The following is a 21,046-nucleotide window of genomic DNA, read 5'->3' on the forward strand; positions in this document are numbered from 1 at the left end:
AAATGGACTCACCATTTTGCTTAAAGACTTCAGCCACACTACCACTGCAACAATTAGTGAAATATCTCAGTCACAAAAGGACAAATTCTGCATAATGCCACTGTTGTAAATCAGGACTGACATAGGAGTTGGGGAAAAACTAAGAAAAGAGGGCATAAATAATGTACACTGCACTGAAACGGGGAAATGAGAAATGCCTAATAAATGAATGGAAATCCAAGATCTCTATATACTTTCATTAAAATAAAATTTTTAAAAACCCACAGGAAAAAAAGAGAAAGAAAATGTTAATAATAGCTATCAACCAGCATTTATGTTTTTGCTCAGTAACAACACAGAAATTACATACTATTCAAGGACCCATGGAAAGCCTCCCAGGCTAGAACATATTCTGGACTATGAAACAATCTTCAAAAAATTTGAAGAATTACATCTATGCGAAGAATGTTCTGTATCAGGGAATCAAACTAGAAAGCAGTAATATAAAGATAATAGAGATGTTTCCCAAATCTTTGGAAATTGAATGGCACATTTCTAAATAATATAAGAGTTCAAAGGAGAGTCTAAAAAGACATAAAGAATCAATTGGACTTGGACTGGATGATGTGAAAATCCAACATATCAAAATATGTGGGACACAGCTAAAGAAGTGATTCATCCTTATCTTTTGCTTTCCTATATCTTCATATTTAAGAGAAGAAAATTAATAATACCAAATCTTACACTAGAAAACAAGAGTCAGAATCAATAATCTACGCTCCTACTTCAATAGCCTAGGAAAAAAAGAGTGGTAAAATAAACCCAGCACAAGCAGATGAAAGGAAATCAATGGAATTGAAAACAGGAAAGCATAGAGAAAATCAATGAAACAAACATCGAGTTCTTTGGAAAGGTCAATAAGATTGAAAAACCTCTAGCAAAACTTATGGAAAAACAGAAAAGAAACAAATTAACAGTAGTAGAAATGAAACACAGGATAGCATTACAGACTCTGCAAACATCAAAAGGGTAAAAAGCAAATACTCTGAATACCTCTTTGTGGTCAAGATGGAATCAAGTCTACAATATGAATTGAACACCTTAGATAGTGGATCCGTTCCTTAAACACAAACACAGCTTGCTCAAAATAAAACCGTTTGAATAGCTTCATGCCTACGAAGGAAACTGAATTTGTAACTTAAAAATGCCCCCAAAAGTAAATATTCAGACCCAAATTGTTTCCTTAGATAATTCAACTATTTAAATAATAATGTATATTGATTCTACACAATATTATTTACAGAATAGAAGAGGAAACCTTCCAGTTAAATTTATGAAAATAACATTACCCTGACAGCAAATCCCGACAAAGTAAAAGAGAAAAGAGAAGAAAACAATAGAGCAAAATATATACTCTCATAAATATGATCTCCAAAATATTATAAATAGAACCCAACAATATATAAACAGAATAATCAGTCATTCTTTGGCTACAAGGCTGATTCTCTATTTGAAAATCAACCAACATATAGCAAGCAAACGAAGAACATCATCTGATTATTCCAATTGATGTAGAAAAGGCATTTGACACAATTCAACACCCATTCATGTTCACAAAAATAATCTTGGAAAAATTGGAATAGGGAAGAACTTTATAAAGAAAATCTACTGAAAATCTAAATCTACTCTTACATTTAATGGTGAAATACTCAGTGTCTTTCTCCCTAAGATAGGAGAAAGGCAAAGATATCCATTTTCACCACTCTTGTTCAAAATAGTGCCATAATTTCATCTAAGGCAATCAGACAAGAAAGAAAATAAAATGTACACAGATCAAAAAAGAAAAAAAAAAATAAAGTTGTCACTACTTTCAGATGGTCTAGTTGTCTGCATAGAAGAGTCCATGAAATTAAGAGGTACAAAGAAAAAAAGCTTCCTAGAAGTAATGAGTAAGTTAAAGTTACAGACTATGAGATAAATATACAGAAGTCAGTTGTATGACTATATACTAGCAATGATACTATTTACAGTTGCACAACAAAAAATTAAATGCATGTCCTTAAGTATAATTAAATGTTTTCAGAACATTTATTCTAAAAGATTCAACATACTGATGAAAGAAACCAAACAAATAAATAGACACAAATTGTGTTCATATACTGGAAAGACTCAAGGTAATAAAGATGTCCATTTTCTCCAAATAGCTAGCTTTCGTGTAATTCTTATCCAACTCTCAGTGAGATTTCTTTTATGGATATAAACAAGATTTTGTAAAATGTATACTAAAAATCCTCAAGCTCATTAGTGTTGAGTGGCAACCAATTCATAACTAATCCTTCACCAGATTTTCAGAGACTGTAAATTACAGGGAAAAAGATTGTTCATCTGTCTCCTCAGAGCATCTGGTAGATTCAAGCCGCCTGCCTTTGGGTTGGCAGCTCAACTTCTTACCCGCTAGGCCACCAGAACTCCTTAAAATACGTGTGAAAAGACAGAAGAACTGGAATAGCGAAAATAATGTTGAGAAAGAATAAAGTAGAAGTCTCTGATTTGTATATTCTGTAGCTACAGCAGTCAAGACTAAGCAGTAATTATGGAGGAAAAAACTCATTAACCAGCTTACTCAGAACACTGCTTTCATGTTCTGAGATCAAACACAGGCCTCTGCCTTTAATTGGTTTTGATATTACTGTCTTCTCTTCTTCATTCTGAACCTTCAGTTTCCCATATGCTAATCCACTGGGTGGTGGTGTTGATAATGCCCTCAAGTCAACTACAACTTATAGCAAGCAGTCCCATGAACCTGGCCCTATCATGTCTGAGCTGCATTATCTCTGATATACATGTGCCCTTTGTTATGGACATTGTGTCAGTCCATCTCATTGAAAGCCTTTCTCTCTTTCACTGATCTTCCACCTTTCCAAGCATGGAAAGTACTTGGCTACCCCAAGTACTAGCCCCTCCTAACAACATGTCTAAATTACGTGAGACAAACCTTCACTGTCCTTGCCTCCCAAGAGCACCCTGGCTGCACTTTCTAGAAGACATTTTTCTTTGCAATCCACAGGATAATCAATACTCTTCTTCAACACTACAACTCCAAGACAACAATAATTTTTATGCCATTCTTATTGTCCAACTTTTAGATGTATACAAATTATTGAAAAGGTCATTTCTTGAGTCAGGTGTACCTTAGTCTTTAAACTAATATCCTTGCTCCTTAACACCTTACAGAGGTTCATTTCCATTGCAGTTTGTCATTAGATTTCTTGACTGCTAGTGCCAAGGGTGTTGAGTAAGCCGAAATCTTTGACAACTTCAGTCTTCTTTCCATCTATCATAATGTTGCCTGTTGCCCCTGGTGATCATTTTTCTCTTCTTGGTGTTGAGATAGAATCCATATTAAACAGTGATCTTATGTAGCAAATGTTTCAAGACCTCTTCATTTTCAGCAAGCAGGGTTGTTGAAGAGTCTTCATCCAGTTCTGATGCCACATTCTTGTTAATAAAATCCAGCCTCCTAAATTGTTTTCTTGGCATACAGATTGAATAGTTATGGACAGAGAAAAGATACAGTCCTGATGCACACTTTTCTTGATTTTAAAATATGCCATGTTGAAAAACTAAAGAATCTGCAAGTTCATCTTCAGTTCTAAATTGCTTTAACTTAAAGGCTAATGAGTGTGGTGGGCAAATCACCAAGCTGAGACTCCAGAGACATGGTTCTGTACCGTCCCCTCGTATGCTAAGTTACTAGATCAATGCTTTTCCACTCTGTGGGCCTCAGTTATAAAGTAATGAGCTATTTGAGTTTCCTGTGGCTGATTAACAAATTACTACAAACTCTATGATGGAAACAACAGATAATTGCTTTTGAATAGTTCTGGAGGGCAGAGGTCTGAAATCAAAGTGTTAACAAGATCATGGCCCTTCCAAAAGCTCTGTGGGGAAATCCTTCTTTGCTTCTAGCTTATTGTGACTCCAGACTTTTCTTAATTTGGGGCTACACAGCACCAATTTCTGCTTCCCTGCTGATCCCACTTCCCCCCTCCCCCGCTCTCTATATCTTCTCTTGTCTTTTATAAGGATATTTGTCATTATATTTAAGGCACATCTGGTTAATCCAAGATTATCTCATTATGAAATTTCTTACATCCACACAGACTTTTCTCCAAGTTACATTCACACATCCCAGGGCTTATAGGAAGAAAATAATACTGACCCTTGTTTCAACATCCTAAACCTGGAAATACACTAGTCAGTAAGTAACCGCAGAGTGAACGGAGTTGCCTAGGAGGTAGTTAAGAGCCAATGGGGATGACTTGACAGGAGCTCAACCAGATAAAGAGAGCAATGATCCATATTGTGAGCTAGGGTCGATCGCTGCAACATGATGGCTTCCTCTGGACTGGACTTTGCTTCTGGATGCCGAGGCTCAAAGTCACCAAGTTGAACAGAGGATTCTTCAGCAAAAAGGCCAGGCTTAATCCCTCAGAGTTCTGGTTTGATAGGAAAGGGCAGGTCAGAAAATTGGCTGTTTCTAAAAGGGGGGTATTAGGGTATGAAGTAGCTGGTGTACACTTTTCACGAAGAAAGTTATTAGTAAGATGTTTGAAGAGGGGGGCTAATCCACAATGTAGATGAGCAAAATGTAATGAAAATGAAACTAATTATATGAATAAATATTTAAAAAAAAAAAAGAGCTACAGAGCCAGGAAGTCTGAGAATCCTTGGCTTTGCCATTTTTGAGCTATGTAACCCTCTGACTGGTTTTCTGATCTATCAAATTAATGTTACGATATTACTAACCTCTGTTAGTTTCCGGTGACTGCTGTAACAAATTATCACAAACTGGGTGACATAAATAATAGAAATTTAATCTCTTACAGTTCTGAAAGTCAGAACTTAAAATCAAGATGTCGTCAAGGCTACAATTCCAGGGAAGAAGGTGTCCCTTTCTTCTTTTTAAGGGCTTCTGTGACGCCTGGGATTGCATGTCTTTCTTTGACTATGGCTGCATGCCTATATTCTTTGCCCTGTTGTCACATGCAATTTTCTCTGAGTGCCTGATCACCCTCTGCCTCTTAAAGGAACACTTGTGATGGCTTTTAGGGACCAGCTGGGTAATACAGGATAATATCCTCATCTCAAGAGCCTTAACTTCATCACATCTGCAGTTTTTACCATACAAAGTTGTAATCACGGATTCTAGGGATTTACCATGTGGTCTTATCTTTCAGGGCCTTTGCCAGCCTAACTCCCTAGATTGTGTGTTGAGTCTATGAATTTAACTAGTACCAAACAAACCTAGTACTTAGATAATGCCATTTTATAGTGCTAAACATTTTTTTTAAAAAAGACACAGAAAGTGATAGGGAATCAAAAGATGAAAAATACAGTGACTGATAATTATGTCATTTGCTGGGAAGCTCAGCTGATCTTTCCAGTGTTTGTCTATGAAGATCTGTGGACACACAGCACTCAGCCCTAAAACCCAGTCAATGAGCCCAAAATGAACCTTTGACCAGGCCCCATCCTGCCTATGTATATTCCAAGGTAAACAGGGCCCCTCTTCATCCATATTAATATGTACAGCATCTCACGCACACGGAAAATTGATTTTTCCTTTAAAGCATAAAATGTTGCCGTTTTATAACCTTTCTGGAGCTTGACAAAGGCCATTTATAACCTACTTTCACCGTCTTCTTTCCTGGCGCCAGTCTCAAATGTCTCCAAGAACCTTCTCATGCATTGGTAATTACAAGGGCTTCTTAGGCAAAATTTCATTTCCTAAAGGGCTGACCTTTTTTTTTTGTTTTTGTTTTTGTATTTTTTTAGATTAATTTTTGTATGTATTTCTGGTTATTGATGTTGTTCAGGCCCTGGACTTGGAAGGGGAGCTGGGGAGTTAGTTCGGGTGGAGGGGCTGGAGGAGCACAGTGGGAGGGCATTTTAATCAGCGCTGCCCAGTGATGGATGAGGAGGGCTGAGTTCTGGGTGTTAATCTTTGTGGACAGGAAATGCCACTACTGCAACTGAAATGAAAACATAGCACCTCATTTTCCCTTCCAAAGGCAGCAAAGTTGGAACTGCTTCTCTATCTACCAGTCTGGAGAAAGTAAGCCCAGTCTCATCAAATGATGGAAAACGAAATTAATAACCGATTGTGCCCTTAGTCTGGAGTTCCTGAGTGGTGCAGATAGCTAATGTAATTGTCTGCTAAATAAACTAAAGAGTTGGCCATTTGAATCCACCCAGAGGTGCCTTACAGGGAAGCATAGATCTGCTTCCAAAACTATCCATTGCTAACTCTCCGTAATCCAGTTCTACCCTGACTCACATGGGGTTGCTGTGAGTCAGAGTTGATTCATTGGCACCTAATTGACTGGTGTCCACAAACTGAAATCTTCCATTCACAGAGAATTTACCACATGCCAGTCACTGAAAGGGGTTAAATGGCTGAGGTCTCCAAGGGTACAGAGATCTGAAGGTTGGAATCAGTAGTTTGGGGAGCTGAAGGTGGCTCCTGTGATTGAGGGAGCACTGTGCACTGGCAAGGCAGAAAACAATTCGTTATATAATACCCTTACTAAAGCTTAAGGAACATGGAATTGTTATTGTTATGATGTGCCGTCAAGTCTCCTATGACTCATGGTGACCCTATTCACAATAGCTGTGTACCTTGCCTTAGATAGAACCAAGGCCTCACTCTCTCTGACTCACCTGCCCTCATTGCCCCAGTCACTGTGTCAATCCATCTTATGCAGGGTCTTCCTGTCCTATACCATCCCTCCACCTTTCTAAGCATGATGTCCTTCTCCAAGGACCAGTCCCTCCAGGCAACATGTCCAAAGTATGTGAGACAGAACTTCAAAATCCTTGCCTCCAAAGAGCAATGTGGCTTCACCCGCTGCAGAACAGACTTGTTTGTGCTCTTGGCAGTCTATGGAACGTTCAGTACTCTTCCCCAGCACCACAACTCAAAAGCATTGATTCTTCTTCTGTCATCCTTAGTCATTGTCTAGCTCTCTGACGCATAGCAAGTAATTGTGAAGATGATGGCCTGAATCAGACACATCATAGTCTTTAGACTGACATTTTTGCCCTTTAGCACTCGAGAGGTCCCTGGCAGCAGATTTTCCTTATGTGGTTCCTCATTCAATTGTAATTCCTCATCTGACAGCTGGTCCCAAGAGTGTTGATTGTAGAACCAAGCAAGCTGAAGTTATTAGCAATCTCAATCTCCTCTCTTTCTATCACTATGCTGCCAGTTGGTCCAGTGGTGAGGATCTTTGTTTTCTTGATGTTGAGTTTCAATCTAGTGAAAACTGCAGTCCTTGACCTTCTGCAGGAAACACTTTGGTCCTCTTCAGTTCAACAAGCAAGGTTGTATCATCTTCATATCACAGATTGTTGATAAGTCTCTAGCTCTTTGCACATTTCATTGTAATACTTTGCTTTGTCTTCTCAAGCTACCCTTTGAAATCTTCTTTTCAGCTTCTTAACTTCCTGATTCCTCCCCTTTGCCTTGGCTTCTCAGCATTCTAATGCAATATTCAGAGTCTCTCCTGACATTCATCTTGTTTGGGTTCCTCCCCCCCTTTCTCCCATGTCTGCAATAGTTATTTTAATTATTTCTTTTATAAGTTGTGAAGAAACTTCTGTTTAGAAATATCATTCCAGTGACCCGTTAGAAGGATGCTTTGGAGATCAGAATGAAAGCAGATCAGTTAGGTACTACTATTACTACTGTTCATTGCTATTGAACCAGCACGGACTCATTCTGAGGCTGTAAATCGCAAGGGAGGAGCTTGCACATCTTGTCTGAAGAGTCAGTGATAGAATTTACTGTGTTCCAGCTGTGAAAATGTGTGCCTGTTCATGATGGATTGGGGGACAAGGTGGAAAAGAGATCCATTCAAGACATGCAGGATGGGAATTTGCATTTTATAAAAATCAAATTGTGTGTCACCTTGTGAAGTAAGATATTATGGATTGCATTGTGTCCCCCAAAATTATGTATTTGTTGTAATTCCTAATCCCAGTAATGATTACAGTTCCATTTGGAAATAGGTTTTCTTTGTGATGTTAATTGACCAGTATTCACATAGGATGTGTCTTAAATCAATCTCTTTTGAGAGTGAAAGAAATTCTATGAACCAGGGTGGACCAGAGGAGATGTTAACCTATATAAAATTTGCCCAGGAGTAGAAGTGTAGGTAGGCCAGGACCTTCCTCCAGAACCAGCAGAGAGAGAAAGCCTTCTTTAAGAGCTTGAACCCTAGTTTGGTAAAATAAATTTCTAGTTGTTGACGTAACTCATTTATAGTATTTCTGTTACAGCAGCATTAAATAACTAAGATATAAACTATGCACTCGAATGATACAACTTAAGCTTTATAACAAATCTGTAGATGCAAGAATCCTTCCAATTTAATAGATGCTGAATCTCAGGCCTATCGAGGGAGAATGTCTTACCTCCGACCTTTCAGTAAAAAAAGGAAAAGAGCTCAGATTTGAGCCCATACTGATAAGAGTTTTTTAAATACACCTACCCTGGTGGCCTCGTGGCAAGAAGCTGTGCTGAAATCCCAAAGGCATGCAGTTTGAGGCTACCAGCTGCCCTGCAGAGAAAGATGGGCAGTCTCCTCTCGTGTGATTAACTGCCTCTGAAAACCTGCCTGAGAGTCAGCTGTGGGTCAGTTCCGACTCCACAGTACACAAGGGACCTTCATAGTAGGAACTATATAGGACAATAATAATAATAATAAATACAACAATGATGATACCAGCTCTGTCAATATTAAGAAATAATTTCCCGTCCAGATTCCTACCCAGGATTTCTGTTCAGGGCAGCGTCATGTGTGCCAAAGCAGAATGGTTTCTTTGGGGACATAGAGGACTTATTTATTTGGAAATCAATCTCCAGGCCTTTCTTCTCAGGTACTTCTAGGTGGATTCATACCTCCAGCCTTTCACTTAGCAGTGAGCCTTGAACTGTTTGCTTACCTATGAACCCTCACCAATATGAATAGCAGCTGCCATTCGCTATGTGGTTGTTGCGTGAGCCATTGTTGCAAGCACTTCACTGACCTTCCTTCTCACAACTCTTGCAGATACTTACAAAAATCCCATGTTATATTTGAGGACAGTGAGGTTCAGAGAGGTAATAGTCGTGTCCAAGGCCACACAGCTATTATGAGGCCAAGCAGAACTTTGAACCTGTCTCTTCTGGTTTTCTATGCATGCCTCTTTTCAGAAGATGGGAGGAGAGTGTGCGATGGAGCTGCAGCCCTAACCACACCGCTGTCTTCTCTCCGAGCAGTGCCCAGAGGAGCTGAGGCCCATGAAAGATGGCTCGGGCTGCTACGACCACTCCAAAGGCATCGACTGCTCCGATGGCTTTAATGGCGGCTGTGAGCAGCTGTGCCTGCAGCAGACCCTGCCTTTGCCCTATGATGCCACCTCCAGCACCATCTTCATGTTCTGCGGGTGAGTGTCTATCCCTGCATTCCAGTTCCAATGCAGGGGGGTGGGGGGGAGGAGGGACGCGAGAGAAGGGTTATGGCAAATGGACGGGACCTGACTTTCTAAGAAATTACCTGACTGTCTGTCCTTCCCAGCCCAACCACGGGGCAAAAGGCAAGAGGAGAGCCTTATGTCAGGCACTGGGAAGAAAATGGAAGCATACATTAAACTGAGTCTGTGCCCAGAAGGCAATCTGCAGTCAGGATGGTTTTCTTCAAACAGTCCAGCCCCTGTCCTATGTCCTGCAGGTGTGGGTAGCATAGTTTGGAGACAACATCGAGCATCTTGAAGGTGTTTACCAAAACAAACATCAGTTACAGTGCTTAAAAGGCACAAGCTTAGCTCCAGTTTTGAACAGTTTCTGTAAGAATTTAACAGTTCAGTGTCACTGTTTAGACTGCCCATATTCGCAAGGGTAATTAACTGAGGTGGGGAGAAGAAGAGCATAGCAAGGAAACTATGTGTTAAAGCTTGTAAAATAAAGCAAGTTATGGTCATGCTGCTGGAATTTCAAATTGTGGTTTTATAAATAGAGGGAGACAGAAGAGGACTACCATAAGTGCGACTTACTAAGTGACCTTTGATAAATCACACTTTCTTTTTCTGGGCCCACAGTTTGATTGCCTGTGAGATGAGAGCCTTGGACAGTGAAGTTGAAGTAACAAACCTTAGTTCCAAAGAGGGTGACAGTGGGAGTCTCACTTCCTTTGTACCAGGCATAATGTTTGTTTCTCTTGGTGGTGAAAACCAGAAAAGGAAGTATACCTTCTTCACTTCATTCTCTGTCTGATTGGGCCTTCCAATTTGAAATTCTTTGCGTCTTTGACATTTTGTAACTCAGAAAAATAATCCCATGACCACATCAGAATGTCAGTTATTAAAGACTCACATGTGTTCAGTGTCTTCATGGTTGCTTTTGTTGTTAGATGCCTTCGACTTGGTTCTGACTCAGAAACCACATCTCTCTACAACTGACTAAGCCGCCACCTGGTCCCATCCATCCTTTCAGTCATTGCTCTTCAGTCTGAGCCCACTGTTGTAGCTTCTATGTCAATCATTTTGTGGAAGGTCCTCCTTGTTTTGGCTGATTCTCTTATTATATCAAGAATGTCTTTCTCCAGGGACTAGGCTCTCCGGATAACATAACCAAAATATGTGAAGAAGACAAAGTCTCTCCGTCTTTGCCTCTAAAGAGCATCCTGGCTGCACTTCCACTTGTTCTTGTTTTGTTGTTGGTATGTGTGTTCAGTCAGAACCAACTCATAGCTGACCCTCCAGTGGGTTTTCAGAGGCTGTAAATTGTGCAAGAAAAGAGTGTCCATTTTTTTCCCCTTGCTGAGCAGCTGGTGGATTTGAACCATGCTCCTTTCAGTTGGTAGTCCAGCTCCTTACTAGTAGGCTTCCAGAGTTCCCTTTGTTATGCTGGTCAATGATCCATTTCATTTTCTATGCCGGTACTACAATCCAAAGGCACTAATTCATCAACACTGTCCATTTCCTCATGCATATGAGGTGATGGAAGATACTGTGGCTTGAATCAAGAGCACCTCAAGGTGGCATCTTTACACTTTTATAAGGGGTCACCTTCAGGTCTGCCTGATTCCTGTGTTCTTTTTCATGTAGTCCCACATCTCAGGTTGTTTATTTAGCCTAAAGTTGAATATGTGCGCTGAAAAGATATAATTCTGATGCCTAGCGTTCCTCATTTTGATCTACATAGTAACCCCTTTTTCCTTTTTTATTGAAATAGAATGACTCTTGGTCTATATCCAAGTTCTTCATGAGCTTAATGAAATGTTCTTGAATTATTATTCTGCACAATATTTCAGTACTGTTGTTGTTATGTGCCGTCGACTCGTTTGCGACTCATAGCGACCCTATGAACAACAGCCCTAAACCCTGCTCTGTCCTGCGCCAACCACACTGCCTCTGACACACCCATCCCGATTACCCCAGTCACCGAATCAATCCATCTCAAAGAGGGTCTTCCCCTCCTGCGCTGTCCCTCCACCCTCCCAAGCATGATGTCCCTCTCCAAGGACCCGTCCCTCCTGGCAACATGTCCAAAGTATGTCAGACGAAGCCCCAGAATCCTTGCCTCCAAGGAGTAGCTTGGTTTAATCCTCTCCAAGATGAATCTGTTTGTTTTCCTGGCAGTCCATGGTACATTCAGTACCCTTCTCCAGCACCAGAGCTCAAAGGCATCAACTTTCCTTCTGTCCTCCCTAGTCATTGTCCAACTCTCTGATGCATAACAAGCGATTGCAAATACCATGACCTGTATCAGGTGCACCTTAGTCTCCAGAGAGACACCATTGCTCTTGAGTACTTTAGAGAGGTCCCTAACAGCAGACTTTCCCATCGCGATACGCTTTTTGATTTCCTGACTGCCGGTGCGAAGAGTGTTGACTGTGGAGCCGAGCAAACTGAAGTTGTGAACAATCTCAATCTGTTCGCCATCCATCCTGACGCTGCCAATTGGTCCAGTGGTGAGAATCTTTGTCTTCTTGACATTGAGCCTCAGTCCATACTGAAGGCTGCAGTCCTTGACCCTTCGCAGCAAGTGCATGAGGTCCTCCTCAGTTTCAGCAAGCAGGGTTGTGTCATCTGCATAACGGAGATTGTTAATAGATCTTCCACCAATCCTGATGCCACAATTCTCCTCATAGAGCCCAGCCTCTCAGATAATCTGCTCTGCATACATGTTGAAAAGGGATGGAGACAGGATGCATCCCTGGCGTACACCCTTCCCAAATTTGAACCATGCAGTGTTACCCTGCTCTGTTCTCACTACTGCCTCTTGGTCCAAGTATATATTTCAGTATATTGTCCATAATTAATTATGGTCCACACAATAGAATACTTTTTCATATAACACAGGTCACATCATTGTGGTATTCTCTGCTTTTAGCCAAGACACATCTGAAATAAGCAGAGATATCCTTTATTACATGTACTCTTCTGAATCCAACTTGAATTTCTGTAAGTTCCCTGTCAGTAAACTCTTGCAGCTGTTTTTAAGTTATCTTCAGCAAAATTTTGTTTACATGTGGTGACCTTCTTGGTAGAGTATTGTACTACCAGCTCAAAGGAAAGCAGTTCAAATCCACCAATTGCTCAGTGGGAGGAAGGTGGAGATTACAGTCCAGTCTCTGAAAAAAATATGCTGGATGGTCACCTGTGAGTAGGGCCAGATTCAGTGACAATACGTTGAATTTGTTGTTGACTGATATTAATGATAGTGTTGCATCACTTTCCTGGGGTATGAGTGCAAACAGAAATTTCTCCCAGTCAGTTGACCAGGTCACAATTTCCCATATTTCTTGGCACTGATGAATGAGTGCTTCCAGCACAACATCGATTCTATAAACTGACAGATGAGTGATGAGTGCTCTCCTTAAGGTAGAAAAATAAAATGATAGACTGTATGAAAACCAAGGAAAAACTAATAAAAGCAAATAAGACATTTAACAGTCTTTTCAGTCCTAAATTAAAAAAAAATGGGGGAGAAGTGGAAGAAGTTTATGACTTTAATCTTAGTTCATGAGTTTAATCTTAGTTTACCAGAAAATGAACTTAAGATGGACAGTTCTAGTCAATGGAGTTCCATTGCTCTTCCAGAGCTTATTTCTGAGGCCCTCCTGCAGGTGTATTTGTGCAGGTGTTGGAGCAGTGCATTGAAGGCCTTTGATATGTATCAGTAAAATAAATAAGAAATAAATTAGTGTATGCAGACCTGAATTTATAGCCGCCTCTCCTCAGCTTAAGTGACTGCAGGGCAGTGGTGAATAAATTATGCATGGCCTTGGATCTGCAGGCTTGCATGCAGAATCAGCTGTGTTCTTGTCATTGTTATTTTTCTCCCCTGCACTAGGGAAGGGGAGTGTCCTTCTGTGGCAAGTAACAGCAATGACAGCAGCAGCAGTAATGGATTTTGACATCGAAAACTATCACCACTTCCATCCGCAGTGCAGTACGGAAGGCGAGGGCTCTGTGTGTTCAGTAGCTATGGTTTCAGTGCTGGGTCTTTTTTGTATCCTTATTAGGCATTTACTGAACAAGCCTCTCAGTCATTGATGCCTTCCACACTGAACTGTAAAGTCCCTGTGTGGCACAAAGGGTTAACACATTCAGCTGCTATGTGCAAACGTGGAGGGAGGTTCAGATGCACCCACAGATGCCTTGGAAAAACCCTAGCAATCTAATGATAAGGGAGCCACTTAAACTCCCCTGAAGCACTGTCCTAGCAAGATGTGCTTTGTCACCAGGAGTCAGAAATAACCTGATGGCAACTGGTTGCTTGTTTCACATGATGGTAGTTTTGAAGAGAGTAAAGTTCTTTCTTTACGCCTTTGTTCCTTAAAAGTTAAGGAACTTTCCCAGAAGGTGACCTGGCGGCATAATGGGTAGCATGTTCTTCTCTTAACCAAAAGGTCAGTAGCTCGATTCCACCAGCTGATCCATGGGAGAAAGATGAGCAGGCTGCCCGCCTTGAGGTCCACAGCCTTACAAACCTGATGAGCATCATAAATTAGAATCAATTCTCTGGCAGGGGTTTAGGTTGGGTTTGGGTAATTTACCCTTGGCTGCTTCCTTATCATGTAGCCCAGAACAAGTGACTTAATATCTCTTTGCCTCATTGGTGAAATAATGATAACAATGATAGCTACAGGATATACCTATTACATGAGTCTGGTAGTATAGTAGTCTGCTAACCACAAGATCAACAGTTCTAACCCAGTATCCACTGTGGAAGGATGTGGCTGGCTGCTTCCCTGGAGAATCACTCTCTTACTCATTGTCATTGAGTCACTTCCAGCTCAGAGTGACCATCCATCAGGTTTCTCAGCCTCAAAATCTTGATAGTAGAAGACTTTCTGTTTTTCTCCCATGGACCAGCTGTTGGATTTGAACCACTAGCCTATTTAGTTAGTATCACAACACATTATGGACTGTGCTACCAGAGCTCAAAACACTCCACTGCCATCAAGCCAATTCAGACTCAGAGCAAAACTTCATTGAGTTTCTGTGGCTGTGAATTTTTATGGGAGGAGACTCTCCATCATTCTTCTGGGTAACTAAAGGATTCAAACCACTAATACAGGTAATATTATGCATGTTGAATGCCCTGGTTCAGTCTCTCTTGCCGAGATGAAGACTTAGACTGGGTGAGAAACAACAGAACGATTGGCTATAGATGAATTCCCTGGTCTTGACCTGGGTCAGCTCTTCTTAGATTGTTTGTTTTACTCAAAATAATCCCAGCTTAGGCTGAACCCTGGTTCCTCTCCCACAGGAAAGGGAAGGTGAAGAGACAGAAGTGGAGGTGAAAAGTAAAGATAGTTTTATTAGAAAAGATACATCATAGAAAGAGAGAAACTCTGTGAAATGTCTATCTCCGCAGTAAAGGGATGGAGAAAGACCTTGGCTCACTCAAGTCTTGTGTTAATCTAGCTGACTGGCCTCATGTTTTGACATGGTTTCTGGCTAAAGTCTGGGTCAATGGGATGATGTGGTAGGCAGTTCTGGTCCACTTTTTTTATGTCACTCATGCACCTAAATGATTGAGTGGGCAGTTCAGGTCCATTGTTTTTTGACATCATTTGTGCACCTAAACCACTGTTGCATGTCAGGATTGGTCAGAGCCAGTATTCTTAGTTCCTTGGTTGTGATTGGGTAGAGCGCAGTCTAAGCCACTCTACCTGAACCTTTGCCTTTTTTTTGCGCCAACATAAATTCTCAAGCCTTCCTTGCCTCTGACTCTTACAGTTGGCAGCACACGGGCAAGCTTTACGCCGTCAGAACTACCCAAAAGCCCCATGGGCAGTTTTACTTTGTCCTGAAGGGTCATTATAACTTGGAATCAACTCAGTTGCAGTTAATTTGTTTTGGGTTTTAGAGACTTGTTAGGAAAACAAAAATACATCAGTATTTGTTGGATACTTGAGAACATTGCCCTGGACAGAGTTAGCACTTATGTGTATTTGTTGAGAAAACCAACTAAAGTGAATAGTCTCTTCTTGCTTATTCAGGAACAGAGGTGTTTAACCTCATGGTCATTGGTTCTGTGAGAAAGAACAAACTCTTAACCAGGTAAAAGCTCTGAAAATCTTAATCACAATCACATGATCAAGAGTGTTCTGTTGGCTGTGAAAATGTATCCAAATGCTGATATATACAAGGCAAGAAAGGAAATGAGACCCAGGTCTCCTAAAACTAACTGCAGTTTTAACAGGCTTGGAAAATTGTCTATTAAGGATGCAAATGAGAAGTTACTTGCTGTAAGCATCATAAACAAAACAATGAACTCTATTAGCAGGTACTTGTGAGAGAGCTCTTAAGAGAAGTGGATGCTGTTGAATTTAATAGGGGAAACAAAATGTACCTTTTGAAGACCTTCCCAATATGCTTAAAGCTCTGTGACCTTTTTAAGAGTTTTCTTGGTCGGAGCAAGTTTAATAAATTCATTTACAGTCTAGTTAATAATAGCCTCTAACATTTATCTAGCCCTCCCTACATACCAGGAAGGAGTGCTGTGGTGTAGTGGTTAAGTGTTCCGCTGTTAACAGATGTATTGGTGGTTCAGACCCACCAGTCGCACCAGAGAAGAAAAATGTAGTCAATTGCTTTTATAAAAGAGTACAGCCTCAGAAACTCTTATGAGTCAGTTCTACTGTGTCCAATAGAGTCAGAATTAATTGATGGGAAATGATGGGCAGCCCTCCCCCTGTGTGATCTACTGCCTCTGAAAACCTTCTGGAGGGTCAGCATGAGTTGAAAGCACACAACAGTAACAAAACAATAACCTGTTTGTTCCAACGTAACATAGCTTAAGTGCTTTTCATTTCATAAATCTTTGAATACACTACAATGGCCCCATTTTTCTGGCAAAAAACCAATGTCGCAAGGTCACACAGTTACTAAATGTGGGCACTGAAACTCAAATGCAGAGTGTATGTCTCCAGGCTTAGTCAAAACAGACCTAATCCTCAGGCCACTCAAAGCTGCTTGGCCTTAGGCAAGTCACACAACTTCTCTTAAAGAGAATCAGATGTGATAATAGCATCACTGAGAGCATGAAATAAAATCATACATGTATAAGAAAACTCAGTCATTGCCGTTCCGTTGCAACTAACCCATAGCAGAACACGCCCCTCTCCCAAAGCAGGTTTCTGGAGGCTGTGAATCCCACAGGAGGAGATCGCCCATCTTTTTCCCTTATAGAAGCTTATGAATTCAAACCACTTGTCTTTGATGCTGTTGAGTTCACAGTACAGCTCCTTACCTGTTAGGCCACCAGAACTCCCTCTACGTTTATGTTGTTATTGTTGTTAGGAGTCAAGTATAATTCATGGTGGTGTTATGAACAACAGACATAAACCTTGTCCAGTCCATTCACATAATCTCTGACACTCTTGAGCCCATGGCTGCAGTCACTGTCTCTCTTTCCCTGACCCTCCATCTTTTCAAGGATAATGTCCCTCTCCGAGGGACAACCTGTCTTAACAACATGCCCAAAGTATGTGAGATGAAAATTTTACATCTTTGCCTCCAAGGAATATTTTGGCTGTACTTTTCCCAAGACATATCTGTTTGTGCTTTTGACAGTCCATGGGATATTCAGTATTTTTCTACAATACTACAACTCAAAAGAATCAATTCTTCTGTCATCCTTCTTCATTGTCCAGCTCTCAGTATGCATGTCAAGTGACTGAAAAGACTATGGTCTGAGTCAGGTGCACCTTAAACTTCAGGCAAACGTCTTTGCTCTTCAGTAATTTGGAGAAGTCCCTGACAGTGGACTTGCCAAATACAATACATCTCCTGATCTTCTGACTGCTGTACGAAGGATGTTTATTCTGGACCCAAGTAAGATAAAATTGTTGACAATTTCAGTCTCTTCACCATGTATCATAAAACTGCTTCTCAGTGCAGTGGTGAGGATTTTTATCTTCTTAGTTTAAGATGCAATCCATAATGAAGGCCGCAATCTTATCTTCTGCAGCAAGTATTTCAAGTCCTACTCACTTTCAGCAAGCAAGGTTGTGTCTTCTGCATAATGCAGCTTCTTGATGAGTCTTCTTCCAATCCTGATGCTGCACCCTTCTTCCTAGAGTCCAATTTCTCCAGTGATTTGTTCAAAATATAAATTGTGTAGGTATGGAAAAGGATAAAACCCTGACACTCACCTTCCTGATGTTAAGCCATGCTCTGCTTGGACAATAAATAGCTTCTTGGACTAGTTATAGGTTTCATATGAGCATAATTAAGTGTTCTAGGATTCCCATTCTTCTCACTGTTAGCCATAGTTTGTTATTATCCACACAGTCCAATGCCATTGCATAGTCAATAAAACACAAATAGATATTCTTCTGGCTTTCTCTGTTCTCAGCCAGGATTTATCTGACATTGGCAATGTATTCCTGGTGACACAGCCTCTTGTAAAATCCAGCTTGACCTTCTGGCAGTTCTCCTTCAGTATACTGTTATAGCCATGTTTGACTGATCTTCAGCAGTCTTTAGCTTGCATGTGATATTTATGATATTGATCATTTCACATTTTGTTTTATCACCTTTCTTGGCAGTTGGGACAAATATGAATCTCTTCTAGTCAGTCAGCCAACCAATTGCCCTCCAGATTTCCTGGCATATACTGGTGAGCATGTCTGTGACTGCATTTATTATTTGAAACATGTCAGTTGGTATCCTATCAATTCCCGAAACCTTATTTTTTTTTGCCAGTGCCTTCATTGCAGCTTAAACTTGATTGCCATTGGGTTTTGTTCATATAGTACTTAAAATTTTCAGTGTCAACCAATTCTTTTTGACATAGTGACTCTGTGTAATCTTTCCATCTTACCTCATGTATATGAACTGGAATATATAATAACTCAGTTAACATTATAATTCATTTGATAGATATAAAACTCTTATTTATTAATTCTATCATAGAATTAATTGTATGTCTTGTTTTCTGATCCATCCTTCTAGTAATTACCATGGAGTTGATTTTGATTCATGGTAAACTCAGATATATCGTTGTTGTTATGTGCTGTCGAGTCGCTTGCAACTCATAGCAACCCTATGTATAACAGCCCTAAACCCTGCTCTATCCTGTGCCAATCGCACTGTCTCTGACACACCCATCCCAATTACCCCAGTCACTGAATCAGTCCACCTCATAGAAGGTCTTCCCCTTCTGTGCCATCCCTCCAGCCTACCAAGCATGATGTCCCTCTCCAAGGACCTCTCCCTCCTTACAACATGTCCAAAAAATGTCAGACGAAGCCTCAGAATCATTACCTCCAAGGAGCAGCCTGGTTTAACCCTCTCTAGGATGAATCTGTTTCCTTGGCAGTCCAGGATACATTCAATACTCTTCTCCAGCACCACAGCTCAAAGGCATCAGTTCTCCTTCTATCCTCCTTAGTCATTGGCCAACTCTCTGATGCATAACAGGTGATTGCAAAGACCATAGCCTGTATCAGATGCACCTTAGTCTCCAGAGTGACACCATTGCTCTTCAGTACCCTGGAGCGGTCCCTAACAGCAGACTTTCCTGTCGCAATATGATTTTTTATTTCCCGGCTACTGGTGCCAAGATTGTTGACCGCGGTCCATGGGTTTTTCAATAGCTGATTGTTGTTATCAGCAAGTCAGAACTGACTCATAGCTGACCCTCCAGCAGCTTTTCAGAGGCAGTAAGTCACACAGAAAGAGCTTACCCATCCTTCTCCCACAAAGAAAGAGATTAGCAGGTTTTGGGGGTTTTCTCTTGGTTTGTTTGTTTTTATTTTTTTTCTTTTCTGAAGACATCTCTTGGTAAACAAAATTTGTAGTCTGTCCATTATCATCCTATTACATCAATCATTAATACACCATCCAAGGACTCTTACTGTATTGTGAATCCATTAAAAATGACCTGATTCAACCTGCTGTATGAATTCTTAAAGGGAGGAGATTGACTGTCGGTCTTTCTAACGGAACAGCTGGTTTGAACAGCTGATTTGAACCATCACCAGCCAGCTGGGTAGCAGCTCAATACCCTGTACTCCCCCACCAGAGCTCCTGGCCTTGCACAAAGTAGGTGCTCATTTTACAATGATGCATTTTACTTAGCATAGCTAAAGAAGCTCTCCCCACTCTGACCTTCACAGATTCAGTTTTGTTTACATCCTTCTTTCAGAACTAAGCCTCTTGACTTCAGCCTCAAAAGTTTAAAAGTGCTGTTCCCTATATCTCCCCTTCTTTCATCTCCTCTGTATTGTCTCCCCATTTCAATCTCACCACATATTTTAGCTTTTCATTGTGATTTGAATGAGTTTTCAGAACAGATTCATATTACATCTAACCGTTCACTCACATTTTATTTAAGATACTGTTTAGAATCCCTACATTATAATAGTTGCTTCCTTGTGGGACTTAATTCTTTCATCCTTCTGGTCTCTTCCTTCCAGACTTAAGAGCTTTATATCTGGGCAAATGCTTCTTTCCTAATATTATATAGTTGAGAGTTACAAGAACTTAGGACTTCACTGGTGTAATTGTTTACCTTATACAAAACTCAAATTCCTTGCTGCTGAAGTAGAACGAACTCATTGGATTTCCAAAACTTTAAGTTAAAGACTAGATTTGAACTTCTAGCGATGCATGACCGTTAGATTAGCAGCATGATTTCCATTGGTCTGTGCCACCAGAGCTCCTGTTCATCTTAAAAACTTGTCTGTTGTTTGGCTGAAAACTGTGCCACAGGTGTGAATTTTGTTCCATGTTTGAAGGATGACCAAATGCCTTCATTTTGGAGGTTCCACCAGTCTTGTCGCCCTTCGGTCTTGAACATGTCCATTTCTTCTTCAAAGTCTTAGTGATGGCCTCGCCATCAACAGCAAGTCTTCCTGAATCCCACATGGATATGAGGTGAGACAAGCAGGTGTCCTGGAGCCAAAGGCTATTCAACTTCCCAATATTTATCAAGTGCAATACATATAGAAGGGGATTTAAAATTTCTAGTTTTTATTTTCTGCTTCCATGGCTCTTTCACAAGAAACACGGGGACATGTAAATTTTCCCTTGAATTCTAATGTACTTCAGTGAAATCTAGAAAAATCATCGCAGACTGGACGCTTCAATGGCTGTCCTGACTGGGAGCCTCTAAGGAGCCCTGGTGATTAACTGTTAGCTGTTAAATGGAAGATCAGAAATTAGATTCCACTAAGCTACTCTGTGGGAAGTGCTGGTTTTGATAAAGATTACAACCAAGAAACTCTGTGTGCACTTCTTGTGCGTCATGCAAGGTCACTATATGTCAAAACTGACTTGATGGTGCCTATGACACTAAGAGTCAGGGTAGCTATCTCTTTTTGGATTAGCTTTGTCTGATGCCTTTCTGAGGAAAAACTAGGTGTTAGTGGCCTGTCTGTCCCATTGCCACTGTTAGTCTCCAGGACATAAACAGGCTGATTCTTACACTTGGAATTCAACTACCTGAGATTTATTGAGCATTTATTCCATGTGCAGTCTAAGATACATGTTGTTGTTA

At 40.6% G+C, this 21,046-nt stretch overlaps 1 protein-coding gene across 1 annotated transcript in view; it reads left to right on the forward strand.

The window, feature by feature from the left end:
• Positions 1–21,046, forward strand: part of ASTN2 (astrotactin 2) — an 895,904-nt gene that overhangs the window by 411,136 nt on the left and 463,722 nt on the right. The window contains exon 9 of the mRNA XM_006890703.1: positions 9,305–9,471. Within this exon, the coding sequence (XP_006890765.1) occupies positions 9,305–9,471 (167 nt within the window). The remainder of the gene's footprint in view (positions 1–9,304; positions 9,472–21,046) is intronic.

This window comes from Elephantulus edwardii, unplaced genomic scaffold (genome assembly GCF_000299155.1).
Source record: "Elephantulus edwardii isolate Elephantulus edwardi_28Jun2011 unplaced genomic scaffold, EleEdw1.0 scaffold00092, whole genome shotgun sequence".
In the NCBI taxonomy this organism is placed as follows: Eukaryota; Metazoa; Chordata; class Mammalia; order Macroscelidea; family Macroscelididae; genus Elephantulus; species Elephantulus edwardii.